Source organism: Poecilia mexicana, unplaced genomic scaffold (assembly GCF_051168715.1).
Source record: "Poecilia mexicana isolate PSO_F unplaced genomic scaffold, ASM5116871v1 scaffold_1, whole genome shotgun sequence".
Lineage (NCBI taxonomy): Eukaryota > Metazoa > Chordata > Actinopteri > Cyprinodontiformes > Poeciliidae > Poecilia > Poecilia mexicana.
In genome coordinates, this window is record NW_028263370.1 from 2,924,849 (window position 1) to 2,940,695 (window position 15,847).

A 15,847-nucleotide genomic window follows, 5' to 3' on the forward strand; every position below is an offset into this window, starting at 1 on the left:
CTGGATTCAAGCAGCTTTTGCAGAAAGAAAACCTGGAGAACATCCATGAATGTTCTAAAATAAATCAGCAAACTATAGACAGAAAGTTCTGCTTTATTTTTATTTAAACAGGAAATATGTTTGATGCGATGATGCAGCGCTAACCACTACACCTCAGCCCTCTCACATTTCCTATGACCATTTCCTCCAACTTTTTAAATACTTATTTTTATCTTACTAATTATAACCATGTCTTCTAAGTTTCCTGGTCGTTTTGACAGAGCTCAGTTTTATCATTTGAAAAATAGAGAGATACATAATTTCCCACCTCATTTCTGAGGTTTGCTGATGTTTGTGCAGAGGGCTGAACTTATCAGACCGATGTGGTTTCCTTAAAATACTTCATGCTTCACTTCATTTCTGGTCTAGTTTGTCGTCCTCAGTCATGCAAAGATGTGGAGCTTCCAGGTCGTGTTGTTCATCTTGTCTGGTAAGTTTTAATATTCATTCAAATATAAGTCCAACATTTTCCAGTGGCTTTAAAAAGCAGGAGTAGATTTTGTCATCTTAACATTATAAAAATTTAGGATAAAATCAAAAGACAAGATGGTGCCTCGTAACTGTCATGCTACTTTTGTTTTTCGAGTTGTTTTTAAATACATACATTTACAAGCTATCTGTTGTCTTTTATATATGGCCTTATCTTTTTATATATTTACTGAGCACTCAGACTAAGAATTTTATGATATTTTTGTTCAAATGACAATGATTTTGAATTAAACTTAATTATATTTAATTATGTTTTTGTTCTCTCCTGTTTCCAGCTGCTGTGTGCTGTGTGAGCCGTGCTGCAGGTTTGATCCATGTGTTTGGATACGAAGGAAGAAATGTGAATGTTTCTTGTCCATATGATGAAGGTTATGAAAGTCATGAGAAATATCTGTGTAACAACCCATGTAGAAATAAGGATGTTTTCACAAGATCACAAAATAATCAGAACAAATATTCCACCTATGATGACAAAACATCAAGAATCTTCACTGTGACCATCTCTGATCTTCGTTTGGATGATGCTGGAAAATACTGGTGTGGAGTGACCAGAAAAGGACTAATAGATCTCTACACTAAAGTAAAGCTGGAAGTAAAAGAAGGTAAATAGTTTTAACTGGAAGATTAAACATTTCAGTCAGCATAATAGATTGAACTTTACAGACGACACCCACAATAATGAATTGGCAGAAATGTTTCTGGCATTAATCGACTCCGAGTTGCAACACTTTGAGCTTCCCTCTTTCTGTCTTAGTGCAATCAGAAGGTCAGAGCTAATTTATACTGACAGTAAATGTTAAACTACAGTGAGAGACTTTGAGGCCTTAGAGAGGCAAGAAAGAATTAAAACTCAGTGAGCACAGAATCAATACAGTTAAATTTGACTTGGTTTTAATCAATTATCACACTTCTATGTTAAAATGTCAATATTAAATGATCATAAACATAACACTGAAATATTGTGAATGTGGACATAAATATAACGGTTGTCATATTTACAATATTAACCAAGTTTATAAAGATTCTCTACAATCTTGGAGGGTTTTCTGCTATGTTCATCATTGATAAAGTTTAGATGAGTATTTGTCTCTTTAAGGTTTAACATCCATGCCAACATTTTATATTGAAGGTTTCCAGATATAAACACTGTTCTATAAACTCCATTAGAATAAAAGGCTGAGACATAGCAGGAAGATTCAGGAAGTCAGACGGACTTAATTTTTTTTTTTTTATCTTATCAAAGAACTGAAATAAATGAAACATCTGGACTCTTTACACATATAATAATTGAGCATTTAAATAAAAAAGAAAATATATTTAATTAAACTGTATAATATGCTTGTTGAAATGCATAATACTAATTTTGTTCTTATACAGTAATATAATTTATATAAAATCAATATATATTTCAAGTATTACTGGGTAGGCAAGTAAGCATTCATTGAATATGATATGTGGCTGTAAGTTTGATTTTTTAAAACATTTTAATCTTACTAATATTAGCAGGTCGTGATCAAAGTTTTATATTCTAAATTACTTAATTCATGTGTTTCTGGTAAACTGTACAGATTTATCTTTTACTATCTGACACTTTCTTATCTTCCTATCAGACAGATGCTGCGACACGGTGAATCAAACCCAAAGTACTGAGGAAGGTTCAGTGACCATCAGCTGTCCGTACGACTCTCAGTCTGTCAACAAGCTGAAGTTCTTCTGCAGAGGAAACCGGCCCTCCACATGTCTACAGCAGGCAGTGATCACCTCTAGCAACACACAAGATGGACGATTCAGACTCTCTGATGACAGGAAGTCAGGAATATTCACAGTGACCATTTCCAGTCTGACCCTGAAGGATTCTGGGTCGTATCTTTGTGGAGTCCAGAGAAACTCAGGATTTGATGTTTTCACTGCTGTTGAGCTGGAGGTCAAAGGTGAGAGGTCATAACATTTAATTTTTTTCTCCATTTTTTAATCAGTAAAATAGCACGTTTTATAAATTGATGCACATTTGATCAGTAACTCTTATGTAGATTCATGTATGAATAAAATCTCTCTGACAGAATTGGAGTCGTACAACATCAGAGGCATCGAGGGACGTCCAGTAACTCTGCAGTGTCCTAATTCAGGACAACAACATGATAACAGGAAGTTCTTCTGTAAAGGAGACCAACACAACAACTGCACAGACATGATGGAGAACCAAACAAAGTTCAAGCTGCTCAATGTCTCCTCCAGCTGTTTCTCTGTGATCATCACTGAACTGGAAGCAGCTGATGCAGGAACATATTACTGTGGTTCAGACTCTCAGCTGAGATTCATAAAGATACAGCTGGCAGTCGGTGAGACCAACACAGTGGGAGAGATAGAATAATATAAAGCAACAAAAAACTAATGTTATGGTTTTTACCACATTATGTTTTATATTTCCTCTGACAGTCTCTCTACATCAAACCAGCTCTGTGGCTCCAACCAGCTCTGTGGCTCCAACCAGCTCTGCGGCTCCAACCAGCTCTGCGGCTCCAACCAGCTCTGTGGCTCCAACCAGCTCTGTGGCTCCCAGCAGCTCTGTGGCTCCAACCAGCTCTGTGGCTCCCAGCAGCTCTGCGGCTCCAACCAGCTCTGTGGCTCCCAGCAGCTCTGTGGCTCCAACCAGCTCTGCGGCTCCAACCAGCTCTGTGGCTCCAACCAGCTCTGTGGCTCCCAGCAGCTCTGTGGCTCCAACCAGCTCTGCGGCTCCAACCAGCTCTGTGGCTCCCAGCAGCTCTGTGGCTCCAACCAGCTCTGCGGCTCCAACCAGCTCTGTGGCTCCAACCAGCTCTGTGGCTCCAACCAGCTCTGTGGCTCCCAGCAGCTCTGTGGCTCCAACCAGCTCTGCGGCTCCCACCAGCTCTGCGGCTCCCAGCAGCTCTGTGGCTCCAACCAGCTCTGCGGCTCCAACCAGCTCTGTGGCTCCAACCAGCTCCGTGGCTCCCAGCAGCTCTGTGGCTCCAACCAGCTCTGCGGCTCCAACCAGCTCTGTGGCTCCCAGCAGCTCTGTGGCTCCAACCAGCTCTGCGGCTCCAACCAGCTCTGTGGCTCCAACCAGCTCTGTGGCTCCCAGCAGCTCTGTGGCTCCAACCAGCTCTGTGGCTCCAACCAGCTCTGCGGCTCCCACCAGCTCTGTGGCTCCAACCAGCTCTGTGGCTCCAACCAGCTCTGTGGCTCCAACCAGCTCTGTGGCTCCCAGCAGCTCTGTGGCTCCAACCAGCTCTGTGGCTCCAACCAGCTCTGCGGCTCCCACCAGCTCTGTGGCTCCAACCAGCTCTGCGGCTCCAACCAGCTCTGTGGCTCCAACCAGCTCTGTGGCTCCAACCAGCTCTGTGGCTCCAACCAGCTCTGCGGCTCCAACCAGCTCTGTGGCTCCCAGCAGCTCTGTGGCTCCAACCAGCTCTGTGGCTCCAACCAGCTCTGTGGCTCCCAGCAGCTCTGTGGTTCCAACCAGCTCTGCGGCTCCCACCAGCTCTGTGGCTCCAACCAGCTCTGCGGCTCCAACCAGCTCTGTGGCTCCAACCAGCTCTGTGGCTCCCAGCAGCTCTGTGGCTCCAACCAGCTCTGCGGCTCCAACCAGCTCTGTGGCTCCAACCAGCTCTGTGGCTCCAACCAGCTCTGCGGCTCCAACCAGCTCTGTGGCTCCCAGCAGCTCTGTGGCTCCAACCAGCTCTGTGGCTCCAACCAGCTCTGTGGCTCCCAGCAGCTCTGTGGTTCCAACCAGCTCTGCGGCTCCAACCAGCTCTGTGGCTCCAACCAGCCCTGCGGCTCCAACCAGCTCTGCGGCTCCAACCAGCTCTGTGGCTCCAACCAGCTCTGCTGAACAGGTTACATCACAGCCACCATCACATAATTCTGGTAAACTCTTTCTTTCTACATTTCTTTTACTCGTGTTGTTTGTTTTCTCTTGTCTCATTCCAGCTGTTCCTAATCTCCAGATTTGGGGTTTATCTGCACAAAGCTGCTTTTATCATACAAGAACAGAATATCTGCATTATTAAACTGAAGCTTCAGTTTTATCAGTGTCGAATTATGGAGCTAAAAATGTCTCATAATTCACAAATGCATAGACTAAGATTCACACTTACGGGCTCTTCTGGCCTGTGAGTTGCGCTGCAGTTATGCTGAATTTTGAGACTCCCCTGACATCTCAAAATTCAGGGTTTTTTAAATAAATGGTCTATCTGATTGGCTGATCAGCAATCAATCAGATAGCATCCTTGTTTCAGCCAATCATATGAATAGACCCCCACAGTTGGGGTAACCTATTTTTCAGCCAATCACATTAACCCATTCCAACAGCGCTATTGCTTTGACGAAGCACCGACAGTTTAGTCCTCAGCCTGGCTTCTGGCAGCAACAGAGGAGCAGTAAGTAAAATATCTAATATATTAGCTATCAATCTCCATGTTATCGTTATTAATGTCAATCGATTTAATTGTGCAACTATCATCACAAGCTAGTGATCTTCAGCACACCTAACTCCTACAGTAGCGCATCAGCAGAGCTCTCATGAGTAAGCTATGGCTTACACAGGCCAGAAGGAGCCCGTAATTGTGAATTTCGTGCTGTGCATTTGTGGATCTTTTGCACTTGTGAATCTTAGTCTGTGCATTTGTGAATTATGAGACAGTTGTAGCTCCATATAGAATAGACTGATATAGAGACAACAACCCACACCTAAACATCTGCACTCACAAATCTTTCACACATTCAGGCATTTGTTTGCAAGCAACACCTCATGAGGTGTTGCTTGCAAAGAATTTTTGAATTTTTGTATCTTTATCACATAAAGATACAGCTGGCAGTCGGTGAGACCAACACAGGGAGATATAGAATAATATAAAGCAACAGAAAACTCATGTTATGTTTTTTTTTACATTATAATGTTTTGTATTTTCTCTGATAGTTTCTCCACATAAAACCAGCTCTGTTGAACAGCCATCATCACATAATCCTGGTAAACTTTTTAGACTTGTTTCTACATCTATTGCTCTTGTTGTCTCTTCAGTCTTCTCATTCCAGTTGTTCCAAATCTCCAGATGCTCAGATATTTCTGCTCTGAGCTGCTTTATAACATAAAGTGAATCTCTGCATTATTAAACTGAAGTTTCATTGATTTACACAACAATCCACACCTAACCATCCACACTCAGAAAGCTTTCACACATTCAGACACTTCTTAGCAACCAACACTGCAGGGCACAAAAGTAAAACAAAGTGTTGCTGCATCCATTTTAGAAATAAGCCAGTTAAGTTCCTCTTTTTAAAGAGCCAAGCCACTGAGGTTTGAACTTGAAGTGGGCGATATAATGACTTACCATAATTGACTTAAGTCAATTAACAACAAGTTAGGAAAACCATCTAAATGTGGTGGAGATAGAAAGAGAAAACAGGAACATGGCTATCAAGTCTGACTACAATAAGTAACTCATATTGTCATTCTGTGGTGTTTCTGTGGAGGGCTCTGTGAACCAGCTAACTTCTCCATTTCCCTGTTTTCAGATGTTTCTTTATTCTACATTCTGCCTGCTGTCTTCGTTCTGCTTCTGATCCTGACATTTGTCCTTTTGCTGGTTTTAAAGTACAAATCAAGGATCAAGCAAGGTACATTTATACAGATTATACACTCACACAGAAATCCCTCACAGAATCAAATCATGTTTACTTTGTGTTTTCAGTGGATGGAATCAATGTGAATGTGTTGAACTCTGCTGATGGTAATAATGTGGAGATGAGAATCAATGATGTGAGTAAATAGAACTTCAGCTATGAGATGTTTCCTGTTGCTTGCAAAGAGAATAATTAATTTCTTATATTATTTTTTCTAGGTCTATGAGTTACAAGAGGATGTTGTTTACATGAACTCTTCCACTCCAAACACGTTGAGCCATGATGACCATGATATTTACAACAACATCCTTTAAAGGAGACCTGCAGAAGTTAGAAAACTCGTAACCAGTAACGTCTTGTGTAACAGCTGAGTAAAGGATATTTGAAATTTATTAGTTTTTATGTCAAATGTGACTGAAGTGTCTTAAAGCTACAACTAAGAGAAGACACACAGACAGAACAAGTCAATTTGACCTTCATTTTGACGTCAGCCTGTGTGAAGGTCAGGCGATTTGTTCACTTTGTCACGATATGCGTCTTTTGGGCCTGTTGTGTTTCTGAAACCAAGAAGGAATTTCAAAATTAGTTTCAAAGAATCTACACATAGACAAAACTTATTCACACCTGTGGCAGATTTAGGAGGAAGGTAATATTTTAATTTTAGCATTTTCCTTTGCATGAAAGTAATCTTAACATTTTTAGGTTCCCAATGTGATTCTCAACTTGGACCAGTAGAGGGAGCTAAAGATTAGTCTGATGATACGGCGCCTTCATACATTAAACACGTGGAGCTCAATGAAGAAGATGAAGCATCTTCATAGAGCAGACATGCAAAACGTTGATCAGCAATTATAGGAAGTGTTTGTTGCAATGGAAATAAAGATTTTTCCTTTGATTGTTAAGGTTATAAATTATTTTCACCATGCAGTTTAAAAATGTAAATAAAAACTGATCAGTCCATATTTTTCAAACTGAAACTTTTTCCATCTTTTTCTAATTTTATTTTTCTGCCTCACTTGTTCACTTGATGTGAGAACAAATCGAGTTCCTGAAGAAAATATTTAAGAAAAAGAACATCTCAAGTCCAAACATGAAGATCTACACAGCTGAGATTAAAACCAGAATCTGAGTGTCCCTCAATACTCCACCCCACTTTGTTGTGGTGAAAAAAAAATCTATTTCCTGGTTTTGTGAGTAAAGCCTGTGAGCGCCTCGGCTGCAGAGTTATAATTTGACCAATGCAGAAACAAGACGTTTCACACTTGTGAGTTTAGTCGACATGTTCACAGGGTGTTAAAGCGTCTGAGTGTCAGGATCCTTAATAGCTCTGATGTTTCCTCTAAATGTCTCAGTTTAAAATAACTTCTGCCTCAGTTCAGCTCTGATCTGGAGAGACAAAGAGATGTGGAGCCATCAACACATCATCGTCTGCAGTAAGATATAATATCTACAAGAAAAATATCTACAGCAGTTTGCTTTAATGTTATGATGAAATGTATTTAATTAAAATAGAATGTGTTTTTAAATTATACAGCTTTTATTTAAAGATTCAGTAGCACTTCCTGTTTGTGTTGTAACTGAAATGTGATTGTCTTATTTATCTCATCTGATAAAAACGAATTGTGCGCTTTACTTGAAAAAGTAGTTTTACAAAACTTGTAAAAGATATTGTATTGTTCATGTTACACGTCTCAGCTGGGTCAAAACAATTGCAACAAATGATGTTTATTGATGTCTCTGTTTCTCCTTCCGTCTGAGTGGAAAGCCTGTAAACATGAATAGCTTCAGTGAATGAAGGAACGACCGCCATCTTCTTCCCCAAATTCTTTAGTACAAGAATTTGTACTAAATTCTTGAAATTCATGATTTCAAGAATTTAATACAAATTCTTGAAATTCATGAAATCACTTTAGGCATCCTAGAGAAACTCTGTCTGCATTTTGATTCCTTTTTTTTTCCTTTTTGATTTAACATGGTATTTCGGTCAATTTCAGACTAAAGAACATATATATTACAGTGGAATACTAATAATTTATGTGATGGCTTATACTCTTAACCAGATTTTCTTGACTATATAAACAAGTGATGATTAAAATCTTCTACTATATTCACAAGTTGAAGCATAAAAACTAAAATGATGTTGTTTTCTGTCTGCAACATCTCTGAGTTTTGTGATCAGTGCTGAAGATTTGATCGAGGTGTTTGGATACGAGGGCAGAGGTGTAACATTTTCCTGCTCATATGGTAGGAGCTATAAGGAAAATGAAAAGTACCTGTGTAAGAATGACTGTGACTCCAGTGATGTTCTCATTACAACACAACAGAAAAATGACAAATATTCCATCTATGATGTTAAATGGAACAGAGTCGTCAAAGTGACCATCTCTGATGTTCAATCACATGATGCTGGGAAATACTGGTGTGGAGTCACTAGGCAGTGGTATAATGATCTCTACACTGAAGTAAGACTGCACATGAAAGAAGGTAAATAATAAGTTCATGTTTCTATATTTCACTATAGATTTCACAGCAAATTAAAATGAATTAAATGAAGCATCAACATCTAACCATGTTCATATACAATTTTAATCAATGTGTAGTCTTAAATTTAGCTACTATTAGAAGCAAAGTGTATTTTCTAATTTTGATTTATGTATTTGCAAATCTGAATTGACTTTTATGTTAAAAATAAATATGTTTAGACATCAATGCAGACATATTAATACAATGCACAACTTTACTAGTTTATGTTGAATATAAGTCTCTATCAAAAAAGTATAACTTTGTTTTATGTGAACATTTCATATAGTTTTTTTTCAATATATATCTAGATAATCTTCCTATCAGACAGATGCTGCGACACGGTGAATCAAACCCAAAGCTCTAAAATATTTTTTTCTGTCTGAAAATAAAATCTTATTTCTTTTATTTCTTTAGGTCTATGAGTTACATGAGGATGTTGTTTACATGAACTCTTCCACTCCAAACACGTTGAGCCATGATGACAATGATGTCTACAACAACATCTTTTGAAGGAGACCTTCAAAAGTTAGGAAACACGTGACCAGTGTTAGTGACAGTAACAGCTCAGTAAAGGAACCAAATGCTGGTGTGTTTATATTTAGACATGTTTTTAATATTTATGTATTAGTTTTATGTTAAATGTGACTAAATGAAGGCACACAGACAGAACAAGTCAAACTGATTTGCATTTTAATGTCAGCCTGTGTGAAGGTGAGGCGATTTGTTCACTGTCACAATATGCATGTTTTGGGCCTGTTGTGTTTCTGAAACCAAGAAGGAATTTCAAAATTAGTTTCAAAGAATCTACACATAGACAAAACTTATTCATACCTATGGCAGATTTAGGAGTAAGGTAATATTTTAATTTTAGCATTTTCATTTGCATGAAAGTAATCAACATTTTTTTCGGTTCCCAATCTGAGTCTCAACTTGGACCAGTAGAGGGAGCTAAAGATTAGTCTGATGTGAAGAATGAAGATGATGAAGCATCTTTATAGAGCAGACATGCAAAAAGTTGATCAGCAATTATAGGAAGTGTTTGTTTGTTGCAATACAAATAAAAATTTATCCATTCTTTGTTGAGAAGGTTATAAATTATTTTCACCATGCAGTTTGAAAATGTAAATAAAAACCGATCAGTCCATATTTTTCAAACTGAAACTTTTTTCCCATCTTTTTCTAATTTTATTTTTCTGCCTCACTTGTTCACTTGATGTGAGAACAAATCAAGTTCCTGAAGAAAATATTTAAGGAAAAGAACATCTCAAGTCCAAACATGAAGATCTACACAGCTGAGATTAAAAGCAGAACCCGAGTGTCCCTCAAAACTCCACCCCACTTTGTTGTGGTGAAAAAAAAATCTATTTCCTGGTTTTGTGAGTAAAGCCTGTGAGCGCCTCGGCTGCAGAGTTATCATTTGACCAATGCAGAAACAAGACGTTTCACACTTGTGAGTTTAGTCGACATGTTCACAGGGTGTTAAAGCGTCTGAGTGTCAGGATCCTAAATAGCTCTGATGTTTCCTCTAAATGTCTCAGTTTAAAATAACTTCTGCCTCAGTTCAACTCTGATCTGGAGAGACAAAGAGATGTGGAGCCATCAACACATCATCGTCTGCAGTAAGATATAATATCTACAACAAAAATATCTACAGCAGTTTGCTTTAATGTTATGATGAAATGTATTTAATTAAAATAGAATGTGTTTAAATTATATAGTATTTATTTAAAGATTCAGTAGCACTTCCTGTTTGTGTTGTAACTGAAATGTGATTGTCTTATTTATCTCATCTGATAAAAACGAATTGTGCGCTTTACTTGAAAAAGTAGTTTTACAAAACTTGTAAATACATAAAAAAAATAGTCTGTAACTTTAAATATAAATCTCTATCAAAAAAGTATAACTTTCTATTGTATTGTATTGTTCACATGTTGAAGCATAAAAACTAAACTGATGTTGTTTTCTGTCTGCAGCAGCTCTGAGTTTTGTGATCAGTGCTGAAGGTTTGATCCATGTGTTTGGATACGAGGGCAAAGGTGTAACATTTTCCTGCTCATATGGTAGGAGCTATAAGGAAAATGAAAAGTACCTGTGTAAGAATGACTGTGGCTCCAGGGATGTTATCATTACAACACATCAAATAAACAAGGAAAAATATTCCATCACTGATGATAAGAAAAACAAAGTCGTCAAAGTGACCATCTCTGATCTTCAATCACATGATGCTGGGAAATACTGGTGTGGAGTCAGTAGGCAGTGGTATAATGATCTCTACACTGAAGTAAGACTGTACATAAAAATAGGTAAATGAGTTCATGTTTCTATATTTCACTAGAGATTTCACATCAAATTAACATGAATTAAATGAAGCATCAATGTCTAACCATGTTGATAACATACACTTTTAATCAATGTGTAGTCTTAATTTAGCTATTATTAGAAGGAAAATGTATTTTCTAACTTTGATAGTTGAATTATCATGTACCTGCAGATCTGGATCAGATTTTATGTTGTAAATAAATACCTGTTAAGACATTAATACAGACATGCACAACTTAACTAGTCTGTAACGTTAAATATAAATCTCTATCAAAAAAGTATAACTTTCTTTTATGTGAAGATTTTTTTCTAGTTTTTCTGTCAGTTTGAATTGATTTCTAACCTCATGTCAGACAGATGCTGCGACACGATGAAAAAAACCCAAAGTACTGAGGAAGGTTCAGTGACCATCAGCTGTCCGTACGACTCTCAGTCTGTCAACAAGCTGAAGTTCTTCTGCAGAGGAAACCGGCCCTCCACATGTCTACAGCAGGCAGTGATCACCTCTAGCAACACACAAGATGGACGATTCAGACTCTCTGATGACAGGAAGTCAGGAATATTCACAGTGACCATTTCCAGTCTGACCCTGAAGGATTCTGGGTCGTATCTTTGTGGAGTCCAGAGAAACTCAGGATTTGATGTTTTCACTGCTGTTCAGCTGGAGGTCAAAGGTGAGAGGTCATTCTTCCTTATTAAGAAAAAAAAAGGGATTAATATAAGTCCCTTATTTTTTACTAATTTAATATTGAATCTTAAGTTTATTAATACAACAGTTATTAAAATTACCTTCTCTGGCAGAATCGTTCTGTCTGAAGTCGTACAACATCAGTGGCATCGAGGGACGTCCAGTAACTCTGCAGTGTCCTAATTCAGGACAACAACATGATAACAGGAAGTTCCTCTGTAAAGGAGACCAACACAACAACTGCACAGACATGATGGAGAACCAAACAAAGTTCAAGCTGCTCAATGTCTCCTCCAGCTGTTTCTCTGTGATCATCACTGAACTGGAAGCAGCTGATGCAGGAACATACTACTGTGGTTCAGACTCTCAGCTGAGATTCATAAAGATACAGCTGGCAGTCGGTGAGACCAACACAGAGAGAAATAAAAAAAAACATGAAAAACAACAGAAAACTCATGTTATAGTTTGTTTTTTCAGCACATTATGTTTTATATTTCCTCTGACAGTCTCTCTGAATCAAACCAGCTCTGTGGCTCCGACCAGTACTGCTGAACAGGTTACATCACAGCCACCATCACTGCCCCAACCATCACATAATCGTGGTAAACTCTTTGTTTATTCCTATTTATGACTCGTGTTTTTTCTCACTCTTTTCATTCCAGTTGTTCCAAATCTCCATATGTTCTTATCTAACTGCTCAAAGCTGCTCTTATGACACAAAGTGGATCCCTGTATTATTAAACTAAAGGTCATTTCAGCTCCTCCATGGAGGATTTAGTTTTTTCAGTAGAGAATGGACTGAAATGATGAAGCTGTTTAAATGCTCACCTAATCATCCACACTCACAAATCATCAACACATTCATGCACTTCACACATTCAGAGTACAGAATTACAGGACAGTATTAAGGGAAGTTATGCCTCCATCTTTAGGTTTCTTGCTCAAGGTCACCTCATAGTGGGGAAATAAAATAAAGTTCCTCTTTCATTAGATTGAGTCATGCTACTGACTTTTGAGATGTGGACATTTTCAGGTGTCTGAGTTTTTAGTTGGAGACAAAAATGACGACATTCACATCACAGGTCTTGATGCTTAATTCCAATTTTTTTTGCTGAAGTCCGATCATTTGTTTTTGTTGCCTGGTGGTTCATGCTGCTAATAAAATCGGACCACATTCAGACTTCTGTGTGAACGGTTTACGACCCAAAAGCAACCCACAATCACAGAAGAACGGTGACATCATTCAGCAGTTCACCGTTTGTGGTAGTAAGAGTAGATGGGGCCGTTTACATATTGATTTAAAAGTATCTTGTTACAGTATCTATCGTCACAAGCCCAGAACACAAGAGAAGCTAATAAAAAGAAAGCACAACTAACAGCAAAGGCCTTTTGCGGCACCTTGACTGCAGCTTCTGCAGAGAAGTCAGTTTGCCTTGTTCTCAGAACCAGGAGTGCTGGGACTGTGATGTGATGTGCCTCAGTGACACAGACTTCATTCATATTGTCATATTTATAATGTTCAATCATTGTTCAAGTCCAGATTTACCTTCTTCTGGTGCATATCTCACATCAGTGGCATAAAAGTTGGGTAAAAAGCCACATGACGGTTCAGACTGCAAACCTCCAAAAACTGTCAGATACATATTAGATTAATTCCACGTATGGGAGTGGCACAGACTGGATGTTTTTGGAAGATGAAAACGATCGAAATAGGGCCATTCAGACTGCAATGGAAAGGTCAGAAATAAGTCACATGTGGGCAATAAGTGAGGCTTTGGGCTGCATTTGCTCGTTGTGTGAATGACACTGAGAATTAGTGGGTTGAACTCATAAGAGTTGAGAAAACAATTTAAATGTGGTGGAGATAGAAAGAGAAAGCAGGAACATGAGCATCGAGTCGAACTTTTATTGATCACAGTTTTTTCACCACATTTAAAATAAGAAACTCACGTTGTCATTCTGTGGTGTTTCTAGGGAGGGTTCTGTGAACCAGCTAACTTCTCCATTTTCTTGTTTTCAGATGTTTCTTTATTCTACATTCTGCCTGCTGTCTTCGTTCTGCTTCTGATCCTGACATTTGTCCTTTTGCTGGTTTTAAAGTACAAATCAAGGATCAAGCAAGGTACATTTATACAGATTATACACTCACACAGAAATCCCTCACAGAATCACATCATGTTTACTTTGTGTTTTCAGTGGATGGAATCAATGTGAATGTGTTGAACTCTGCTAACAGTAATAATGTGGAGATGAGAATCAATGATGTGAGTAAACAAAACTTCAACTCCAACATATTTTTTTCTGCCTGAAAATAAAATCTTATTTCTTTTATTTCCTTAGATCTATGAGTTACATGAGGATGTTGTTTACATGAACTCTTCCACTCCAAACACGTTGAGCCATGATGACAATGATCTCTACAACAACATCCTTTGAAGGAGACCTTCAAAAGTTAGGAAACACGTGACCAGTGTTAGTGACAGTAACAGCTCAGTATAAATTATTTTCACCATGCAGTTTGAAAATGTAAATAAAAACCGATCAGTCCATATTTTTCAAACTGAATCTACACATAGACAAAACTTATTCATACCTTCAGCAGATTTAGGAGTAGGATTCTGTCTATTACCTCGGGCCGCCCTGCATGAAGAGCCGCTGTGCTGCGTCTATGAGCTGGAATCTACCTGGAATCCCCCAGTAACCTCAATGCCAGTCCTCCGATGCTTTTGGGACATATTGATGTATTTAATTGTGGCAGGTTAAGCTGTATGCTGCTGTTCAAATTATTGGTACAGTATTTTCTCTGATGTTTATGTGACATTTTGTGAGATCCAAATGAGCTGAATCTTTATCAGTTGAGGTTCTGCAGTAACTTCTACTCACAGCCGTGAACCTCCAGCCCAGATCCTGTCAGCAGTGGTTCAAACCGCCTGGTGACGTTAAGGTGAAGCAGAGAGCGAACAGTGAGCAGGTGGGACCGGGGCTTTGAGCTGCGTCACGGTGACAGTCGCACAGGATTTAGGAGGGTGTGGACCCTTGGGCTTGAGCCAAGGTGCAGACCCTACTTAGTCATGGTTATACAGTTGCACATTAACAAGCGCACGCACACACACACACACACACACACGCACACACACACACACACACACACACACACACACACACTTAGTCCCATCAATATAATCTCCCTGATTTCCATCCCTTCGGGTGGTCGCCGCTTGTCCATGACTAACTTGTAGAATCAGTCCTTTCCACCAACCTCATCTACCTACAAAGTCACAAAGATCAGCCACTGTCCACCAAGAGAGGGCTGATGGACAGTCCGCCCACCAGGTCATCTCCCTATGCAAGTTTTACAAAAGTAACCCCACGGTTGACTACGTAGTGACTTTTTTTGCTGTATTTTTCACACACACACAGAAAAAAATTATATCAGGATATCTGGTTCTGCTCCACAGCGGTGGGACCGACTCAGGCTGCTCGTAGCAAACCAGGCATTTAGTCCAGCACTGGGGCAGAATGATGAAAATAAAGTCAGAAGTTTTCTCTGCAACCGAACCATTTCTGTGTTTAGAGGTGAGGAGGGTTTTTACTGCTATTACGAGGACAATTCCGAAAAATAAAACTGTTTTTGCAACTTCAGCATCAGAGACCTAGGTTTTTATTCAAATGCGGGTGTTGGAAAAAATATTCTTGCCCATAATTTGATAGTTAGTGGACACAGATCCACTAAAGGTCACTAGGGGCATCAAGGATAAAAGGGGCAGGGGCTCAAACCCCTTCCGCCCCACCCCCCGCCTGAATTTTAATATTTTGGAGTTAACCAATCTGAGTCTCAACTTGGACCAGTAGAGGGAGCTAAAGATTAGTCTGATGTTAGGGCGCCTTCCAGGGGTCACCAACTCCAGTCCTCAAGGGCTGCCATCCTGCAACTTTTAGATTCATCTCTGCTCCAAAATGTCTGAATTCCCTCACCAGCATTCATTCCTCTCTGCATTAGGCTGGAAACGAGCAGTTTATTTGATCCAGGTGTGTTTGAGCAGAGACGCATCTAAAAGTTACAGGATGGTAGCCCTTGAGGACTGGAGTTGGTGACCCCTGCGTTAAACACTTCGAGCTCAATGAAGAAGAAGAAGCATCTTAATAGAG

The 15,847-nt window shown here is 39.3% G+C and overlaps 2 protein-coding genes across 2 annotated transcripts; both read left to right on the forward strand.

Annotated features, from left to right (window-relative positions):
• Positions 1-353: 353 nt before the first annotated feature.
• LOC148161045 (polymeric immunoglobulin receptor-like) lies at positions 354-7,126 on the forward strand. Its single transcript, XM_088005366.1, has 9 exons — positions 354-469; positions 804-1,130; positions 2,139-2,459; positions 2,589-2,867; positions 2,965-3,057; positions 4,339-4,413; positions 6,061-6,162; positions 6,237-6,304; positions 6,387-7,126. Exons 1-9 carry the CDS (start codon positions 433-435, stop codon positions 6,480-6,482), a joined length of 1,398 nt encoding a protein of 465 aa, XP_087861492.1. The 5' UTR covers positions 354-432; the 3' UTR covers positions 6,483-7,126.
• Positions 7,127-9,109: 1,983 nt separating this feature from the next.
• On the forward strand, positions 9,110-14,245 carry LOC148161046 (polymeric immunoglobulin receptor-like). Its single transcript, XM_088005284.1, has 8 exons — positions 9,110-10,310; positions 10,665-10,994; positions 11,364-11,684; positions 11,812-12,099; positions 12,205-12,300; positions 13,719-13,820; positions 13,895-13,962; positions 14,039-14,245. Exons 1-8 carry the CDS (start codon positions 10,280-10,282, stop codon positions 14,132-14,134), a joined length of 1,332 nt encoding a protein of 443 aa, XP_087861410.1. The 5' UTR covers positions 9,110-10,279; the 3' UTR covers positions 14,135-14,245.
• Positions 14,246-15,847: the final 1,602 nt, after the last annotated feature.

Bases quoted from the DNA above. Each gene is read 5' to 3' on its own strand.
- LOC148161045 (XM_088005366.1), top strand. From the start codon at position 433: ATGTGGAGCTTCCAGGTCGTGTTGTTCATCTTGTCTG. The intron at 470-803 runs GTAAGTTTTAAT...TCCTGTTTCCAG, and splicing joins CGTGTTGTTCATCTTGTCTG to CTGCTGTGTGCTGTGTGAGC. The intron at 1,131-2,138 runs GTAAATAGTTTT...TCTTCCTATCAG, and splicing joins AAAGCTGGAAGTAAAAGAAG to ACAGATGCTGCGACACGGTG.
- LOC148161046 (XM_088005284.1), top strand. From the start codon at position 10,280: ATGTGGAGCCATCAACACATCATCGTCTGCA. The intron at 10,995-11,363 runs GTAAATGAGTTC...ACCTCATGTCAG, and splicing joins AAGACTGTACATAAAAATAG to ACAGATGCTGCGACACGATG. The intron at 11,685-11,811 runs GTGAGAGGTCAT...CTTCTCTGGCAG, and splicing joins TGTTCAGCTGGAGGTCAAAG to AATCGTTCTGTCTGAAGTCG.